This window comes from Xiphophorus couchianus, chromosome 21, assembly GCF_001444195.1.
Source record: "Xiphophorus couchianus chromosome 21, X_couchianus-1.0, whole genome shotgun sequence".
Taxonomy (NCBI): Eukaryota; Metazoa; Chordata; class Actinopteri; order Cyprinodontiformes; family Poeciliidae; genus Xiphophorus; species Xiphophorus couchianus.
Window position 1 is genome coordinate 9,705,002 of NC_040248.1, and position 19,601 is coordinate 9,724,602.

The 19,601-nt window shown below is 37.3% G+C and overlaps 2 protein-coding genes across 2 annotated transcripts in view; one reads left to right on the forward strand and one right to left on the reverse strand.

Annotated features, from left to right (window-relative positions):
* Nucleotides 1–271: 271 nt before the first annotated feature.
* chst2b (carbohydrate (N-acetylglucosamine-6-O) sulfotransferase 2b) lies at nt 272–3,038 on the forward strand. Its single transcript, XM_028005326.1, has one exon. It carries the CDS (start codon nt 832–834, stop codon nt 2,227–2,229), a length of 1,398 nt encoding a protein of 465 aa, XP_027861127.1. The 5' UTR covers nt 272–831; the 3' UTR covers nt 2,230–3,038.
* Nucleotides 3,039–3,314: 276 nt separating this feature from the next.
* The window catches only part of LOC114136916 (sodium/hydrogen exchanger 9-like), a 75,974-nt gene continuing 59,687 nt past the window's right edge, over nt 3,315–19,601 (reverse strand). Inside the window, exons 15-16 of the mRNA XM_028005325.1 lie at nt 8,758–8,863; nt 3,315–8,671 (exon numbers count right to left, since the gene is read on the reverse strand). Of these exons, the coding sequence (XP_027861126.1) occupies nt 8,507–8,671; nt 8,758–8,863 (271 nt within the window). The 3' untranslated portion in view covers nt 3,315–8,506. The remainder of the gene's footprint in view (nt 8,672–8,757; nt 8,864–19,601) is intronic.

A 19,601-nucleotide genomic window follows, 5' to 3' on the forward strand; every position in this document is an offset into this window, starting at 1 on the left:
TAATAACAAGGACGCATATTCTATTTTGAATATGAGCTATTTTAAAAATGAGCTGAAAATAAAATTCGGTTAATGTTTTGTTCAGAAAACCCCTCATTTTCCTCGACGAATTTGTCACTCACAATATGGCCCAGAAGCGAACGCCTTCTACTCTTGTATGTGTCTATCTGAGCGGCTCTGGAGACAGACGGGCAAAAAACCCCAATAAAGGAGTTACTTTATCCATTACGTCAATAATTGAACCAATGCAGCGCGTCAGAGGGCGGGCCTCTGCGCCTGCATTTGGACTGAGCCCGTTGAGTGTGTGGCAGTTAGACTAGCAGAGGAGGTCGCTATGTGGGAGATTCTTAAATCCGTGACTACGGATGCAGACTGGGCGCTGCTTTATTGCATCCAGATGATTTAAGCCGTCCGCGCAGGACTCATTTTGATTTGTTGCACCGTGTCTGTGTGTAGCTCTCGCCCGGCTGTGTTTGCAAAGATGCATCAGACAGTATGTGCGCAGAGATGCCCCCGCTGAACATGAGCAATCAGGGCGTCTGTTACAATGAAGAAGACGGCGGCGGCTCCTTCCTGTGTTGTCGCGGATCGTTGCAGCGCTCGGTATGGACAACCTAAACGTCTCCATCATCATCACCATCCACCACCGCGCCTATGAGGGACATTGCGCAGTGCAGTGAACGCCGTGAATCGGGTTTTTGGAATATATATTACCTAATCGTCTGTAAAATAAATTCCCAGCATACACATTACAGAGCGCGCCTTGGTGCATTACTGTCAATGTAAAGAGCTCTGCCCAGTGGTGGGAGCCACTCTCTCCAGGGGTTACAGATGAGAGGCAAACAATACCATCAACCACTGAAGTTGACAGCGCCTTGGGAGAAAGATGCTGGCTTTGGGAGAAAGCTCAAAACCTACAGGAATCATACCAAGATAATAGCACAGCCTGGAATCGTGATGAAAGTGCTGCGCAGGAAGAGGATTGTGTTATTCATGGCCTATTTCCTGCTGCTGGTGCTCACCATGCTCAATTTGGCCAATTATAAATGGACCAAGGAGCCTCAGCAGTGCAACCATCAGATGAGGAGCACCACCTATCAGAGCAGATCGGACATTCGGTTTCTCTACAGGCCCTCCCTGGCTAAGAAGAGACAGCTCATCTATGTCCTGACCACCTGGAGGTCGGGGTCCTCCTTCTTTGGTGAGCTTTTCAACCAAAATCCAGAAGTGTTCTTCTTGTATGAGCCTATGTGGCACATCTGGCAGAAGCTGTACCCTGGTGATGCAGTGTCTCTGCAGGGGGCAGCCAGAGACATGTTGAGCTCCTTGTATCGCTGCGATCTGTCTGTTTTCCAACTTTACAACAGCCCCGGAGGCAAAAACTTTACCTCCTTAGGGCTGTTTGGGGCCACGCTGAACAAGGTTATGTGCTCCTACCCCCTGTGCTCAGCCTACAGGAAGGAGGTGGTGGGGATGGTGGATGATAAGGTGTGCAAAAAGTGTCCCCCTCAGAGCCTTAGACTGTTAGAGGAGGAGTGCCTAAAGTACAACACTATAGTCATTAAAGGGGTGCGTATTTTGGATGTAAACGTTCTCGCCCCTCTGATGGAGGACCCGTCCTTGGATCTGAAAGTGATCCATTTGGTTAGAGACCCTCGGGCAGTGGCAAACTCAAGGATCAAATCCAGACATGGCCTGATTAGGGAGAACTTACAGGTGGTCCGCAGCAGGGACCCTAAACTGCGCCGGATACCTTTTGTAGATCCCGGCCACAAGGTCAACAAGAAGGACGGCTCCGACTACCACTCCATCGGAGCCATGGAGGTGATCTGCGACCGCACCTCCAGGACTCTGAGGACTGCCTTAAACCCACCAGGTTGGCTGAAGGGGAAGTACATGGCCGTGCGGTACGAGGACCTGGTGGAGAACCCCGTCAAGACCCTGAGGAGCGTTTACCGCTTCGCCAACCTCACCACCAACCATGACATTGAGTCGTTTGCGCTGAACATGACCAGCGGCTCCAGCTCCTCCTCCAAGCCCTTCATCGTCTCCTCCCGGAACGCCACGCAGGCAGCCAGCGCTTGGAGAATGGTGCTCAGCATCCAGCAGATCAAGCAGGTGGAAGACTACTGCCACCACTCCATGTCCGTCCTGGGGTACGAGAGGGTGAGAACAGCCGGGGAGGCCAAGGATTTGAGCAAATCGCTGCTGACGCGCTCCAAACTGTGAAGAAAAATAATAAAAGCATCCTCCTCACCACCAAAGACCTTTTTAATTTAATGTTCATTTTTCCATGCAGTGCCGTTTCCTCTTATTGTGGAATTAAAGCTTTACGTTCAAGTGTTAAAGGAGCTCCGGCTGGCTACATTTGGAATGTATATCTTGTTTTTGAGCTGCAGTTTGTATCTGAGGGGGCTTCTGGGGTCACTTCTTTTATACAGGAACACCGGCTGTGGGACAATGACTTAAGATGGGAAACAAAAGGATAATTTATGTATCTTGGTATTATTATAACACTTCAAAGTTGATGTTTTTGAGGTTATTTTTGAATGTTTAAAATCTTTAAAAAAATATATTATTTTTCACTCCATACTGTCTGTACAAGTGAAAAAGAAAACTAGTAGATGAAAGGAAAAAAGTAGTAACAGATTTTAAAAATCATTTTTATTTTTAATACCCCGTTAAAGTCAGAGACAATCAGTGATTTGGTTTGATGACGTGCCATAGTTAGAAGTCTCATCAGAACAGCAGTAGTACTTCATATAGTTTTGTTTTTTACTGTCATTTAATTTTGTCACAACGTCCCTGTAGGACGATGACATGCACTGTGGACTTTTGGTCATAACTCTGGAGCAGGACAACCTCTCTTTGTGTCAGTGTGAGCATTCTGTTCTGCCATCTTCAAATGTTTACAATTGCTTGCTCTTATGAAAACACCTGATCTAAAAAAATATTGCATTGAGTAAAGTTCACAGTAAACAACTTTATGCATCATTTGTGAGTGCAACATTTTCAAACTAAATAATTATTCAGTCTTATTTTGCTTGTGTCTAGAATTTGAAATGAGTTAGTGCTTTGAAAAATAATTAGTCTCCTACGAGAGTTTCTGCTTTTCACTTTTTTTGACACGCTTATATGTTACAAGATAAAATGTACAAGATAAAATGAGTAAATACATCATGTGCTGTTTAAATTATGATTTGATTTATTTGGGGAAAAAGCTGTTTGAACCAACCAGGCCATATATATATATATATATATATATATATATATATATATATACATACACCCCCTTAGGCTAATTACTGATTTTGTTGGTGACAATTAGACATTAAATGAATATTTTACATCTCCACGGAGGAATTTTGGCCAGCGCTTCTTTTAATATAGGCCGAGGTACTGCATTTTTGTAGGATTTTTGCCCAGACTTTGATTAGGCCGCTCTAAAATTGTTCTTTTTTTGTTTGTGAGCTATTCGATGGTGTATTAGGGGTGCTTTGTATCATTTTCCTGCTTTGTAATCCAAGAGCACTTGATTTTAAGCTAGTGAAATGAGGGCCATCAGGATTTTTTTGCTAGAGAGCAGAATTCATGACTTCATCAATTCTGACAATTTATCCAAGTCCTGATGCAACAGACTCTTACACTACTTTGACTGTTGGTTTGATGTTTGTTCTCTGAAATGCTGTTTTAGTTTCACAGCAGGCTAAACTGGATACATATCTCCCAAAAGTTAGACCTTTATTTTCATCAGTCCATAAAACATGCTCTCTGAAGTATCATAGAGTAGTCAAGATGTCGGTCATGAACAATGACCATAACTGAGGCAAGCGATCCCTGCGGTGCAGTAGATGAAGTTCTGGGTTGTTTTGTGAACTCCTGGATGAGTTTTTGATGCATTCTTTGTGTTATCATGGCAGGTCTTCCACATCATATAAAACATCAGTGTTTTATATGATGATTATTTATGGATAATGTCTCACTATGGTTTGCTGAGATCTACAGCTGTAGCTAAGGTTTTGCAACCCCTTTCAGATGAATGATTATCAAGTATTTTGCTTCTCATTTGTTTTTGAATTTCTTCAGCATGGGGAAGACATGTTGCTTTTAAAAAAAAGAAACAATTCAATTTCACAGTCTCAGGCTCTGGGTGGAGCATGTAAAACTTTACTCAACGTTTGAAGAAATTTAAACATAGCTCAGTCATTATGTAATAAGAGGAGGGCTTGTATTTTGAAATATGACTGGGTTGGTTTGGACGGCTTATTTCCTTAAACAAATGAAATTAAAATTTTCAAAAACCTTATGTTGTATTTACTCAGGTAATCTTTGTTTGATGTTGAAATTACTTTTATGATCTGAAACAACAGAAGTGTGACAGAAAAGTGAAATAAATTTTTAAGGGAGGACAGTTTTTTCACAACACTGTATTTCTGCAAGCAATAGTACCGCCACAATGTCATACATTTGTTGCCAATCCCAATATCCTAGGGATGCCCTGTGGCGTTTGGTAAATACACTTTTTGTTTACGCTCAACGTTAATCGGCATGGGTGGAGTGTGTGCAACTCTTAGGTCTAAACAAGTTTGAGAAGTGATGTTATAAAAATATTTCCCCTTTAAAAATTCCTAGAATCCTTATTTATAGATCCAGAGTTTTATTTTGGGGAGTTAAGTAGTGCAGGTGCTTTAATATTTAACAAACCCATATATTTTTATCTGCAGAGCCCTGCTGACTTATACTGAATCCCTTTTACCTTCTTCCATCCACACAAATACCTGCTGGATTATGACCTAGCAACCCAGTTTTATTAATTTAGTTCTGCATGGAATATATGGATGGAATAAAAGATCTACATGCCCTGTCAAAATGCTAGGTTACTGTGATGTCACAAAATAATTTTTTCCACATTATATCACATTTATCAGTACAATTCAAGCTAAACTGTTAGAGGAAAACAATCTAGAGAATAAAAATATGTTGGTTGTGTAAATATGCACAAACTAATACTTAATTGAAACACATTTTGATTTATTTCAAGAATCCCGTCATCTTAACATCCCGCATCTCTCACTTCCATAATGTTTCAAAGGGGAAACAGAAATGCTGTTTTGTGCCCTTCTTGAATTGTGTCCAAATTAATAAATTATGGTTTCATGTCAGCATAACACATTCTTTCACAAGATGTTGAGCAGTTTTAACAGTTCATCAATAGTTTTAAACTTCTATCTTTACACCTTACATTTCAGTCCAGTGTAGTCGTTAGTAGCCGTTATTAAAAGTCATGTAGGGTATGTATTCCAAGACTAGTCAAACCTCTTGTGTCTCTCTGGTCTGGGTTAGTTAAAATATTGACTGAGAAATGAGACACTCCTTTAAGTAGCTAAGGCATCATCAGTTCTTACTGATTCCTCAGATGTAAATTAATATACCTATGGGAGATGTGAAAATACTAGCCCTACAACAAATATAATCATAGGTTCTTTTCAATCTCATTAAATGTTAAACATGATACCAGACCAAATAAATTATTACATATTAGACTGAATTGTAATATTTAGAAACAAGTGTGACGTGTAACACATGCATGCCTGGGTCTGAAGTCAAAAGCAAAAACACAGGGCAAAGACACCTAAAAACGCCCCTCCTTTACATTAATCGTGATTTAAAAAAATCTCAAGAACTTAAAAAAAATTAAGTAATAGCAAAGCCTATTAAAACTTACTTTACAGATTAATAAATCAGATCACCATACTAGAGCTTGTTTTTTGAAGTTAAATTCAAAAGGGAAAAGTCAAATTGTAAGAATTCCATACGCAAAACGTTATAGCTCCAAGCATTTATAAAATAATCTTTTCTGTTACTTTAAAAGTAATTTTTTTTTTAGCAACAGCCCAGTCAGAAGTATTCCCCATTCGTCCTTTATTGGTCATCCTCTCCTATTGGTTTAAAATTATATTTCTCACAAATATGGCGTTACAGAAAATAAATGTTTTTTAAACATCTATATGTAAATGCTTGCAATATATCACTATATGTGAACAAAAGCTACGAGTTTCACTTTTTAAATATCCTATTCTAATTTATTCAATCAACCAGTCAGATTTTCCATACTTTTTTTTAAAACACAGTGGTCTATAGTAAAATACAAAATAAGCAGTATGCAAACTATCATAACACCAATAAATTCTAAAACAAGTAAATAAAATAAAAAAGTAACTGCTAGAATACAAACAAAATGTGCAACCGAGGAAACTTAGATACAAACATAAACAAATAATCAGAGACAGAAACCATATAAAAACATTGCATTCATGAAAAGTACTTCAAGCACAAGACAAATAGAACATTAATCATTTGAGATAAACCTGTCTTGCTAATTTTAAATCCAGTTTTGTGAAAATAACAATAACAAGATTGTTATTACAGAAAACTACAGAAAATGGCATAACTATCAAGAGAAAAATGATGGCATTTACAAAATAAAGGAATTGTTGTTTCTTAGGTTTTGGGGTTGATTCTATTTCCCCCTGGCAAACACTGAGCTCTAAAAGCAGGTCCTTGTGTTTGATCAACATCCTCTTCCTATAAATAAATTGATTGGTAACAACTACATCAGTGAGAAGAAAACCCATCGGTAAAACCTTTGTAAGATTGAATGACAAAATTAGGAAGTGAAAATAAGGGTTACAAAACTGAGATGACTTTATTTAAACTACTGTGCATAGCGACTGAAGGCATTGTGTCAGCAAATCAAACTATATTTAGTTAGTTTTAGAAAACAGCTCTTTTAAGAATTTTAGTCTGGAGACATATGATCAAAGGCTGTTGTTCTCAGCTCTTTAATCAGAGTGTAACTCTTATCAAGTTTGCTATCAGACTTACATGTTAAATATTTTCAGAAAGCAACAGCTGAAAGAACCACATTCCACAGACGTAGTCATGCATTTGTTGCATAAATAGAAGAGAGATCACTTCAAGGGCAGTGGATGTATTACACAAAGCCTAACCTACAGCAAACTGCACCCTGATTGACTCCAGAGGAATAAAAGTGGGACGAACCAGAGATTTATGAGTCAAAAAGGAAACAACGTGCATTCTATAATAAGAGCCAGAACTGTTACGTTTACAGAATGCTCTTGGATGATAAGGAGGACATGGAGGAAAATGAGTAGGGGAATTTGAAACAGCTGAAAAGGGCAAAATGTAATGAAAGCTTAATCAGGAGATGGGCAGAAAAGAGAAGCAGAACAGGCACTGAAATAACATCCTGGGTCTGGTGATTCGAAGAAACACTGTGTATGCTGGTGAGGACGTTCACACATTATGTACACATAATACAAGCACAAACGGTTCTTAAGCACCTCTCTCTTCACAGTGTTACGTCCAAGGCAGTCATGTTTAATAAATTAGTCTAATACTGAAAATTTCATTTATTTCAGTAACTCAGTTCATTAGATGAAAAGATTAGAATATTAAAACAGAGCTATAAAAACAAAACAGTTTGAATACAGACATTTTCAATAATAACAAGACATATTCTAATTCACTGAACATGACTGCATACTAAACGGAAAACTTAGTGGAAAACTCATGCTGGAGCTCAACCAATTTGGATTCTGCTCCTCTTCGCTCTTCGTCCAGACTCAGAGATTCTAATTTGGAAATAAAATGCAAAATGTACTTAAATATAACAGCTGGACTTAGGACCATGAGGCAGAAGTAGTCCTTTTTCCTCTCATACCAGGTAACACACTTATCAGGAATGTTGTCTCTGGTTCCAGAGTGGCTTACCACAAGGAATGTGACAATTTTATCTGATGTTCTGAATGCTGTGGTGTTTGATAACTTCTGAAGCACTGACTTCATCTGCTCTTGAATGGGCGTTAGGCTGAAATCCTATTGTTCCTGTTGGTTATGGACCTTTTCCTATTATAGTTTATCCTTCCACTCAACTCTTCATTAATATTTTGGATACAGCACACAAAGAACAGCCAGGTTCTTTAGCAACTAACCTGTTGTAGCTTACACTCGTTGTGGAGGACTGTCAAATCGACAGCATCCCCCATGAGTCTGTAGAACACTCCCATAACATAGCCTCTCTGTTAAAAAATAATTATCTTTTAATATCGTGTGATATTCCTCTGTGTAATAAATCTATGTAAGAGGTTCACTTTTTGAATTGAAATAAATTAACTTTTTGATTCTAATTTACAGACATGCTCCTGCAGATGAAAATAAATTTAAAACAAAGCAGGACAATACATCCAGCAGAGAAACAGGAAGAATGCCAGCCTTCACTAATTGTCTCTTCCTTCCAGCGCGAGTGTGCTTTTGCACACAGCTCAACACATGGGGGTTGTGTGACCTTATGCAAGTCACAGTAACAAACTCCCACTCAGTGGCTTTGAAATAAACAGATCATGGTCCCTGCGCTCTGTGGGAGGTGGGGGCTAGCATTAAGGCAACAGGGGGGAATAATAAGGCAAAGTTAGAGTGGGAAAATTCACTCCTCAATGACGTGAGCTGCTCCGGTGCCAAGGCCCAAATCTCCCTCCAGCAGGTCCTCTTGCTGCTCTGACCCAGAGTCGCTTCGTGTGGACGGAAGATCAGATTTGTCCAAATTGAAGTCAAAGTTCTCTGGTTCAGTCTCAAAGGGCTGCTCCTCATCCTGAAAGGTAAATAATAATAGATTGAAAAAAAAAAATCTTTTGTTTCAATCCATTCTAAGAAGATTCACTGTAAAGTTTTGATCACCTCCTGCTTTTGGTGGCCACAGAAGACTCCAGCAAACCTACCACACCACTGTGGCAGCGAGTCGGTTAGCGGGGGGCCACAGTGGGTCAGCAGGGGATTTAGATATCTGTAACCTCATTAAGTCAAAAGCATAGTCAGTATAACCAATACAAATCCTTTTATATACTGAAACTGGGAATAAAAGGAGCAACTTTACAGGTTTAATGATGCAATGAAAGAATGTTGGACGATTTGCACAGAAGACTGTCAGTCATTTAGGTTTTATTATTATTATTCTGTTTTAGCTGCTGATCTCAAATACCAAATCATGTCACTTGACCATGTTTAAAATAGCTGTAAAATCATCTTTGAGCAATACTTTAGAGATATGAACCGCTACTGTTTATATATATAAACTTTAGTGATTAATGCACACATATATATCGCTTGTATCTTGATTAAAATAAATACCACACAACACTATCTTAAAATCTTAAGTCTCCCTAAATTAAGCATAGTTCAGATAGTCTTTGAACAGAAGAACCATTATTGAGGCAGCCACAGAACTGGCCTTTATAGAAGAGAGGCAAACACAAAGCCACTGCTGAGACTAAGTCAGAAGAAGTCCTGTTTAGGGTTTGCCACAAACATGATGAACCCAGCAAACATGTGGACCAGAGTTCTCAGGTCAGGTAAGAACAAAACTGAATTGGCCTTCATGCAAAACGCTGCACATCCCACTGAACACACCATCTGTAACAGCATGAAACATGGAGGTGCCAGAGTCATGCTCTGGGGATGCAAGAATGTGGAAGTTTGTCAGACTTTATGGGAAGATGGATGGTGTTACAGTATACCAAACATTCCCAGAAGAAAACTTGTTACAAGCTGCAAAATAAGAAAAGTAGGACAGAAGCTCACCTTCCACCAGCAGAGGACACTGACTGGACTGTCTCTAGGATCAGTGGTTCTCAACCAACTGACTGAAAAAAAAGACATAGATTCACATTCTTGTTTGGGCATGCATACAGAATGTGCACTTATAAAATAGAGTATTACAGTACAGATATTTTGTTTTTCTTTAAAACTGACAGGCACCTTAATATTCTAACCATTTGTCTAGAGCTGTCAGTATAAAGCAGCTGCTGCAGGCTTCTTTAATTTTAACAAGGTGAATTCTCTGAATGGCATGAGAGAATAACCTAAAATCAGTCGATATGAGCTTATCGGTTGGTCCTATGACAATATTTGACATTGACCTCATTTCTCGTTCACTTTGAATCAGCCTGAAAACTGGTGAGTTCAGCACAGCAGATGCTTTGCATGTTCCCTGTGCCAGACCCTTGTCAATACTGAGATTCTTTGTAAACATCAGTGAAATAAGCAAGGATTTTCTAATCCATTAAATAATTTAAAAAATCATGATGCAACCCGTTGAGGGTGTAAATTGTGATTTATATCTGTGTGGCCAATGCCGTTTAAGTATAAATGTGCCTAAAACATGAAGGTTATTACAAAGTAGTTCTATGTATTACTTTATGCTACTTTAACTCCAAAATGTAGATAGCTACACATTGTAGCAAAAGTATAAGCACACTCCAAAAATGTCTGTGTTTAACATATTTACACACATGGATATTTATTCATTTAAATTTGATAGAGGGATGAATAGATAGTTTTGACATGAATTAAGAGTTGTAGCACAAATGACAGTCTATGAACGCACTTGCCAGGCACTGTTTACCCTGTCTTTGAATCACTACTTATTTGCTGTCTCATGGCTTAAACCAGCACATTTCAACAACTTCCATAAATTCACATGATGTAAAGCTAAAATGATGGACCTCTTTGCAGATAAGCCCAGCAGGCCTTTTCTTTTATGAGGTCATTAAGAGCCAATAGACTCTTTTTTTACAAGACAGAAAGCTCCATATTAGTCATTACCAGCTCTAGGTACTTGTGCTATTTTTAATTTGGATATCTAAAGGGTTCAAATATATTTCATTTCACACCAATGTGCATGCTCTTATCAGCTACGGGGATCTCTGAAAGTTAGACAGAGATAAAAATAATTGTGTTAGCTTATTTCAGGAAATCAGGTCGATGTGGCTCTTGATTAAAATCAGAAACAAGGCCACAATTAGTCTCTAAAAGTGTTTTAGAGCTGATGCAAAGCAATGCAAAGAGTCACGTATTGGATGGGTGTAGGGAATGACTGCAGACAGAAATAATGTGTTAATGTTAAGAAAGGATATCAACAGGCTTCTGATTAATGCGTAATAAGACTGTGAGAAGACTCCAGAACCTCCCTAATCAAGGCAGTTAGTGACAGCATATTCCATTAAACACTTGATCCTGGATCCCCTTTATTACAGCTCCTTAAGTGTGACGGCACACTCATTAGCTCTCAGCTGTAGAAGTTCTGAGAGTTCTAATTATTAGCCACTTTCCTAGTTCTGGTTGTTCCTTATGAAGAAAGAGACAAAGCCCCGCTTCACCTTTGTCATCCTAATGGGACAAAAGCAACAATTTATACCTCTGAGTGTGCAATGGATAATGTGGGACGTAAAACTGCACAATTTCCTGACGTAAAGAAGACAAAAAAACAATCAAATGAAAGAAAACAATTATCTTATTCATCAGCAATGAATAAAGGGTTGGGATTATAGGCTTCTTTGTGTTCATCATCAGGATTCATTTAAGAGTCTCAAAATTTGGAAAGGAGAGAACAAAAGAGGGTACAGGGATTTTGAGGTGGAGCAGTCAGCATGGTGTCCTCCTGTTCCGTGCTACAATAATACAGCTCGGTGGATGGTTGTTATTGCTAGAGCTCCTCCTTGCTTCAAGGAGGTGTTGAATTAGATTTGCGTAAAAATGTGCTGAGTAGTTCTGAGCTGGAAAAAGCCGAGCTGCTGTTTCAGCCAGTCTTATCCACGTCTCCCCTCAACCACCTCTCATTAGTCTTGGAAAACGTTTTTCACAACTATTATACCTTTAAGGTTTGACAACCTTTTATGTCGTTTAGTGTGACCATCTATGCAAACAGTGGCAAAAAAAAAACAAAACAAAAAAAAAAACCAAGTAGCTATGCCTCAGGAAATATTTTGCTTTTCTTTGCAAAATTGAGAGTTAGATTGGCACAGATTCTTAGGTGTGCAGCCATTTTACACACAAGTGTGCTCTCATCTAAATCATTCCAATGAAGCTCTGGTTCTATGTTAAGGGTAGATTACCTCAGTGTCGAGTTTTTTGCAGTCTCTATTAGTTTTTTATTTTGCGTGCATGGCTAATGATGTTCCGAGTTTATTTATCATGAATGTCACAAACTTAATCTGAGTTTGATGTGATTAAATTACAGTATAACAGCATAATCACTGTCAAATGTTTACAGGTTTACAGCTAGAAGTTTTACTCCTGACAAAAGCTGCCTCTCTTTTTTACTTTACAAGATAGAAAGGACTTATCTCTGTTGAATCTCTTAAAAATTTCTTACAGCTCCATATTTTCAGAAAGTTCAAAATTAACTCTTTTTAGGTTATAAAGTGTGGCTGCTGCGACGAGTCAAAAACAAAGAAACAAAAAAACATTCCAACTTCAAAGGCAAATGTGCCGCGTGCACAGGAGCTCATTCCATCTTCCACTCATGTCTAAACAGCTTCATTGTCTCTAATGAATGCATCCGCACAGTGTGATGCAAGATTGCAAAGACTTTCAGTATGTAAAGAAGAGCCTGCTCACTTGTTCTTCACAGGATTTGTCTGACAGCAGTTTGATCCAGCTTTGTCTACTGGAACAGCATCACGCGCCGCTTTCTAAGGTGAAATTATTTCTGGTAGAATTTACTTATTTTGGGTGCTAGGAGTGTGTGCACCATGTGCAGAGTGGTTGTCCTTGGTTCTATTTCGATTTATTTCATGGTCAATTAAGGCCACTTGAGCCTAAAAAGTTTCTTTAAAAAAGTTTTTTCGAGTATTGGAAAACATTTCTCCAGAGTATGCTTGAAAATATTGATGTGTTTAAGTATTTTAGCGATGTTTAATCTGCTTGTCGATCAAAAATCTGGCAAGTTTATGGAGGAATCAAATAATGTTTAGATAACAATCAGAAGCAAAGAATAAATACTAAAATTAGGTACTCAAAGGTTTTTTGTTCCATTTGCAGCAGAAAGTGAATTAGATTTTTTCAGTCCTGGACCAAAACATATGCTGATGTTATTTTGCATGTTTGTGATTTTGATTAAAACTTATAACATACAATAAGACAGGATTTTGTCAGTACTGGAAGAGGCAATCTCAAAGAATGCTTCAAACTATGAAAACCTGGCAAGGAGGTGAGCAATAAATTACAAAGGACTCCCAGAACCTAAAACAATAAACAGGACATAAGACACACCCTCTAAAAATTGAAATCACAAGTGGTCATACTTTCCAGTGACCAGAATACAGCACAGTTGGATTTGGTGTCAGCCAAAAAGTGTTTGGGTTGAGTCCAAACTGTCTTGAATGGATAATTGATTCCATTGCTTTTCTATAAAGCCTGAAAATGAATCCTCCCTTTTTGTTTATAACCTATATTTTGGACATGCAAGGAACATCTATTATACTGTTGGAGAGAGTGTTGACTTTACCTTGAAAGTACCAGATTTACAAGAAAATCACATTTGAGGGTTAAGCAGCAGAGTTGAGTGTGTGTGTAGAGTCTATGAAAACTTGCCATATTCACTCTGGCAGTACCAAATGTCTTATTCTATTGTTGACTATGTATTAATGCCATTTGTTAGATTGGATTTTTGGAATTGTAAGATAAAATGACATATTTGTGATTTAAAAGTTTGCTAATTTAACACACAGAAGCCAATGGTATTGCCACTGGCTGCACAATCTCAACTCAGTATCTCTCTCCACTAAAATCGCCTCCAATTGAAGACGAACTTTGTATTTCTATTGAGGGAGAAGGTATCCCATACTGTCACACTGCCTCCACTGTTTGCAATTAGGGAAGAATAGACTTTCAGCAGCACAACCTCAGATAATCAACTCTGCTGCTCAACCAACATATTCATTTTCCTTACAAAGGAAAATAAACAGGCTTTCTGACAGTATGAGTAAGATTTATTGCCAAGAAGTGCTGTACAAGAAGTTTCTTGTAATAACAAGAAAAACATCGAACAAACACAAGTTCCAGTCCTTTACTGCTTCACTGCTATGTGAAAGTGAAAGATGACATAAATAATTTTTGATGGGTAAGGATGGCAAATGGCTGACATTTAGTTCCATGCAGTCATTGCCAAAGTTTTTACAAATGACAAAAAGTTGTTCTTTATGTTGTTTTTTTTTTAAATTCACTCTGGCAGGCTTGATTTCAGATGATTGGCCACATCCTGACTGAGTGACTGTGATCCATTCTTGTCTCAAGTGCTTGGAATTGAGCACAATTTCTGTTTTTGTTTTTATCCAGAGGCGTCTTATGAAAATTGCACCGATTCTCAATGATGTTAAGATTTAGGGAGTTTCTTTGACACAGGTTCAAACTCTCAGTTCTTTAGAGATTTTGTTATCACTTCTGTGTTCTGCCATGGTGCCTAATGGTACTGGAAACTATTTCATTCACCAGTGCCTTCTTTGTTTGAAGGAGATACTCTTGGAGGGGGCTTGATTCCTACATAAAAAGTGGTCCTTTACAAAACAGTAAAAGACATGGGTTGCATTATTCTGCAGACATATTGTTTGCCAGATTTTTCACTCTTTCCTTGTACTTCCTGCAGATCCTATATTCTATCATTGATGTGCTTTTTGAAAAGGAGTGACCTCTTTGCTGCCTTTTCTTCACAAGTCTGCTGTCCAAAAGAAAAGTGTCCCCACTGCATGGTGTTGCCACCACCATGTTTCACTGGGTAAAAGGGTGAAATGCAGTGTTAGTTTTCTACTAAAGATGCAGAAGGGCAGATGCAGCCTTCTGCATGCACGGTGAAGTTCTTGATATTAACCTGTTCCTAGCAGTTTTCTTTCACGTGATGCAATGCTAATAGTGTAAACTTTACAAACAAGGTGACCACTGGTAACAGATAAAATTATTTTAATGACCTCTAATGACATCTTACTAAGAGTTTACTATGTCTGCCTCTGCTTTTAGTTACTGTTTACTGATTATTTTGTGCGATGGGAAAATGAGTGCTGATAAACTGAACGTGTCAAAGCTCCTAAAATGTTGTTTTTGTTATGGAAAGGGACGAGCTGGTTATGAATATCAAGCTTGTGAGATTTTTTTTTTCTGACTTCCTTGATCTTATCATCATATTTATAGTGGGTTTCTATATATAGGTCGGGAAATTTGTTTGACCAGTCTGGAATTTTACCATGAGGAATAGATTAACATATCCTAATTTATACAGTACTTTTGTTGTTAAAGTTTCCTATGTTGGAGTTATTTAGTTTGGCATATCAAAAATTGCAGAGCTTTTTTTTTGCTTGACGTCAGAGAGCAGACCACAAGGTAACAAGAAGAAGTAAACTTGGTGAAGATGAAGCCGTGATTGACAAGACTAGTTGTACCCATAAAGAAGACCTTAGGATGCCAATTAACTCTAGCTTTAGAGCATTAATGTAAAAGTGATTGTCAATGATGTTGCTCCCTCTTGCATAGCAGTTTTGCCTGCGCAAGTGGAAATATCTAAATAAGGCTCCGCTGATCTCCACTGAAACTCTTACTACTTGTTTTTCTTGTTTTTCAAACAGATTTCCCAAGGTTTTAATAAGTTACAGCTTCAAAATTGCTAAAATTTTCCATCATGTCATTTATTTGCTTAAGTAATTTAGATGTGATGTCAGAGATTAAACATGGAATTTACATTTTTCTTTGTTCTCAAAGCAGAAAAGTTCCAGTCATGGAAAACAAGAAGAGCCAATTGTGCAAACTAAGAGTGCCACTCATCTCTCTTCATAAGGTTTCAAAACTATAGCCATTAAGCTGCAAGTGACATGTTTGTTAACATAGTTTCTGCAGTCTGTACTGTAAAATACAAAAATACATAATTATAGAGCCAATATAAGATTGCAGAATGATTCTTCTTATCAGTTTTAATTATAAATGAGTAGAAAATGTTATGTCTTTTTGTTTCAAACAGGTGTAAGAACAGTAAAATTGTTATTTAAGTCTGCCCATGTCTAATATCCAATAATTTACATTTTGCCAGCATTATTCACTGAGAAAAAAAAAAGGTTATGTATGTTTTTAACACTGTTTGACATTAAGTCAGAGTACATTTTCTTGCTCTAGGTCATAATTTCAGCTTACTCTTCCTGACAGAACTGGTGCAACTGAGTTACGTTTGTACACCGCGTTTCTCACACACACCATTTTTTTCTCTGCCCACAGTTTTTCTATGGGACTGAGGTCAGATCTTTGTATTCTTAACTCCAAAACATTCTATTTGTGGTCCTTAAAACCACATTGTGACTAATTTGGTGATTTAATTCAAGTTATTTTCTTTTTGGATGTCCCATTATTGCCCAATCTTTAACTTTCTGGCTGATGATTATAATGGTACTTCAACATTTCAGGATAATATTATTTTATCATAGTGTCGTTTATTATGTGAAGTGCACTAGTCTGTCCTTAAGCAAAAAACCTCTACAACCCCAAACTTTACCCCAGTTTCACTGGGGCAAATGGAACTCTTTCATCATTTTTATAAGGTTTTTGGCTTTCCTACTGGGACTGGAACACATACTTTGGATATAACATGGTAATCTCTAAGACAAAGAACTGCATGTGCTACTGTAAATAAAGGTTACCCGCCAAAGCCACATCACATTCACAGAAAACACCAACTTTAAATTTCTTAACCATGGGTGGCCGTCGAGATGCCCGACACTAAGCAAGACCATCTGTTTCCAGTCTCTAAAGTTGCAGCATTCAAACCAGATCAGCAGCAAACATCAAACAGACTTTGATCTCCGTCTAAATAAACACCTAGGAGTATAATGTTTGTCTAAATGTGTCCCACACCCAGGTCTACAGCGTGGATAGTAAAGCAGGGTGGGAGCAGCAGATTGCCTGGAGGTTTGGACACCTGTGAGTAGAGCTGGAGTTTGACTTTGTGGCAGCAGGATTTACTGCTCCACCTGAAATCACCTTCACATTGTGTGTGTGTTTTCCCACCATCATTATGAAACACTAGACAGAAACGTCTCTTTCATCCTGTTCACACTTTCTCTCATCTTCGCACCTTGCCTCTAATTTGCATAAGGATAATACATAAAAATCAGCTCTCCCACATATGTGCAAATTAACTCATTATGTGTACTTTTAAACCACGACCACTGGGAACAGTTTGTGCGAAACATTATAGGAATGAGCTTCAGTGATTAAAATTGAACTCTGAAAACGTCTCACGATTTTGACTAAAATGTTTTTAAAATGAACTCTCAATAATGAGAGAAAGCTTATTCTTGAAAAAATGTCTTTCAACCACAACTTTCAGAGTACTTGCTTGGGATATTAGGTGGACGATTTTATTTGTCAAGTGGTAGAAAATGACATGATTTTTTTAAACATATAAAACTAAAATGTTTTGTGTACATAACAGTTCAGCCCGCTTTACTCTGATAACCCTGAATAAAATAAGTCATTGTCTAATTGTGTGACACAGTAAACATATGAAAGTAGGTGCTAGTTCATTTTTCTCCTTCTTTCACAAATACTATTTCAAACAGGTGTAAGTACAGTAAAATTGTTATTTAAGTCAGCTCATGCCTAATATCAAATGCATGTAGTCATTAACTGCACTGAATTGTGATTCTTTAAAAGTACTCAGGCTGAAAATAAATGACAGGGACAGTTTCATTTGCAAAGAAAAGAAAATTCTGTAAAAGAAAAGTTACATTAAGATTTTGATAAATTTTTTTTGTCTTAGCTTATGCTACTTTGTGTTATTCTATCAGATGAAACGCTAATTAAAACACATTGAAGTTTGTGGTTGCAATCTGACAGTATAAAAAAGTTCAAGGTGTATTTTTGAAAGGCACTTTTGAATTGTCATATTTTGGTATTCTACTATAGGACTAATCAAGACAGCAAACACCTTGCTTTACAAAAAGTAAATGTTCTTAAAGGGTGCAACTAATTAAAAACCAGCTCAGGCACAAAAATAAAACTCATAATCAGCTTCAATGTATTCAACGACATTCCCTACTTCTTTATTCTGTGCTTCGGCAGCATGAACTCAAACAGTGCTTGATTAAAACCTGTCTGATCCTAAAAGAAAACATAATGCTCATCCTCATTATGTAAATAGTTGCTGTCCTGTTTTAAATTATTCCCAAAAAGGGCTCAATAAATGTGAATTCTTTTTTAAAAAGATGTCTGACATGAACATAGATGTCTTCGGTTGTAAAGTGTTGTGTTTCTTTAAAACTTGGCAGGCGAAGTAAAACTGCACTCACACCATACTGTGTGAGTGTGGGTGAGACAACATCAAACTGTGAGGAGGCATTTCAGTGGCAGGAACATGGAGATGTGTGAGAGCAAGAAGGAACAATGTGACGGCCCATTTTTTTCTGGAATATCTGTTTCATTTTATAGGGCAAAATCGTTTCTAAGGATACACTGTACACTATGCAGGTATATGACAGTTTTTGGCTCTGTCTTTAGTAGCGACCTTCATGAGCATCAAATGGAAATTATGTTGCCATTTTTTATAGTATTATAGTATTAACTAAACAAAACTGGGAAAAATTGTGTGATCTTTAAAATATTATATATATATATATATATATATATATATACATATATATATATATATATATATATATATATATATGTATATATATATATATATATATATATATATATCCCACCTGTTTAGGGTTCAGTATTCATAGATTTTTCTCAAAATTATTTGGAGAAAATCTGTTTTTCACAGATTTTTTCGTACAGCATAGCTAAAATATTCAAAAGAAAATGCAACTTTTTTTTTTTTTTAGATATGTACGTCCAATACTATTAGAGATGCTATTGGCTGGTGTTTACAAAGCAGCCAAAATAACACCAAAGACTATCTATTACAGACAGAAAAAAAAGTACATTCACCAGAAAAACTGCAGCAAGAACATTAAGAGCAGCAGGTGTGAGAAGACTGGAACAGATGTAACAATGCATAAAAAACACATTAACCACAAGCAGAAAATAGATAAGGAAAGCAAAGTGCAAAAAAACAAGTAGAAAACAAGACAAAATATTCTAAAGAAATTAGCAGAATGAGAAACCCTAATTACAAAGAAACTAAAATAAAGAGAGATAACTTAGTGCAAACATAATAGACACAAAGCAACAGAAAAGACTTGTAAAAAAAAAAAGTAAAATGCAAAAATAATGCAAATCAGATCTCTCTGTGCAGCAGCCTGCTGCTGCATCCATTTCGATCCTTATTCTTTTTCCATTTATATGTGCTCACAGTCCTATAATTAACACAGATTCATCAAGACACACAAAGCAGTCATCTGAATCTATGCATGTTCAGCTCATCCTGTTGCAGAAATGACTGACGCACAGCAAAATGATCTCCTTTTCACTAAATACGTCCAAGTCAGGAGGCCAGCTCATGAGAGAAATTTGATTATTTTAAATTGAATGCATTTTTGTGAAATTTCACTGAAAGGTCCAACACTAGTTTATTACAATTAACTAATTTGACTGTCTGCTTTGCTGTCAAGAATCTGAATCACCCTGTAAAAATCCAAACATTTAGTCTTCATTTCAGATTTCTTGCATTTTGAGATGTTTCAATAACGCTTTTTTTATGTTCAATACCTTTCTCTGCTATTGTGTGAACATTTTGCTAATGCTTTGCAAATTTGTGAAAAAAT

What these genes read in the sequence shown, in the direction of transcription:
- chst2b (XM_028005326.1), top strand. Translation starts at nt 832, where the DNA reads ATGAGAGGCAAACAATACCATCAACCACTGAAGTTGACAGCGCCTTGG.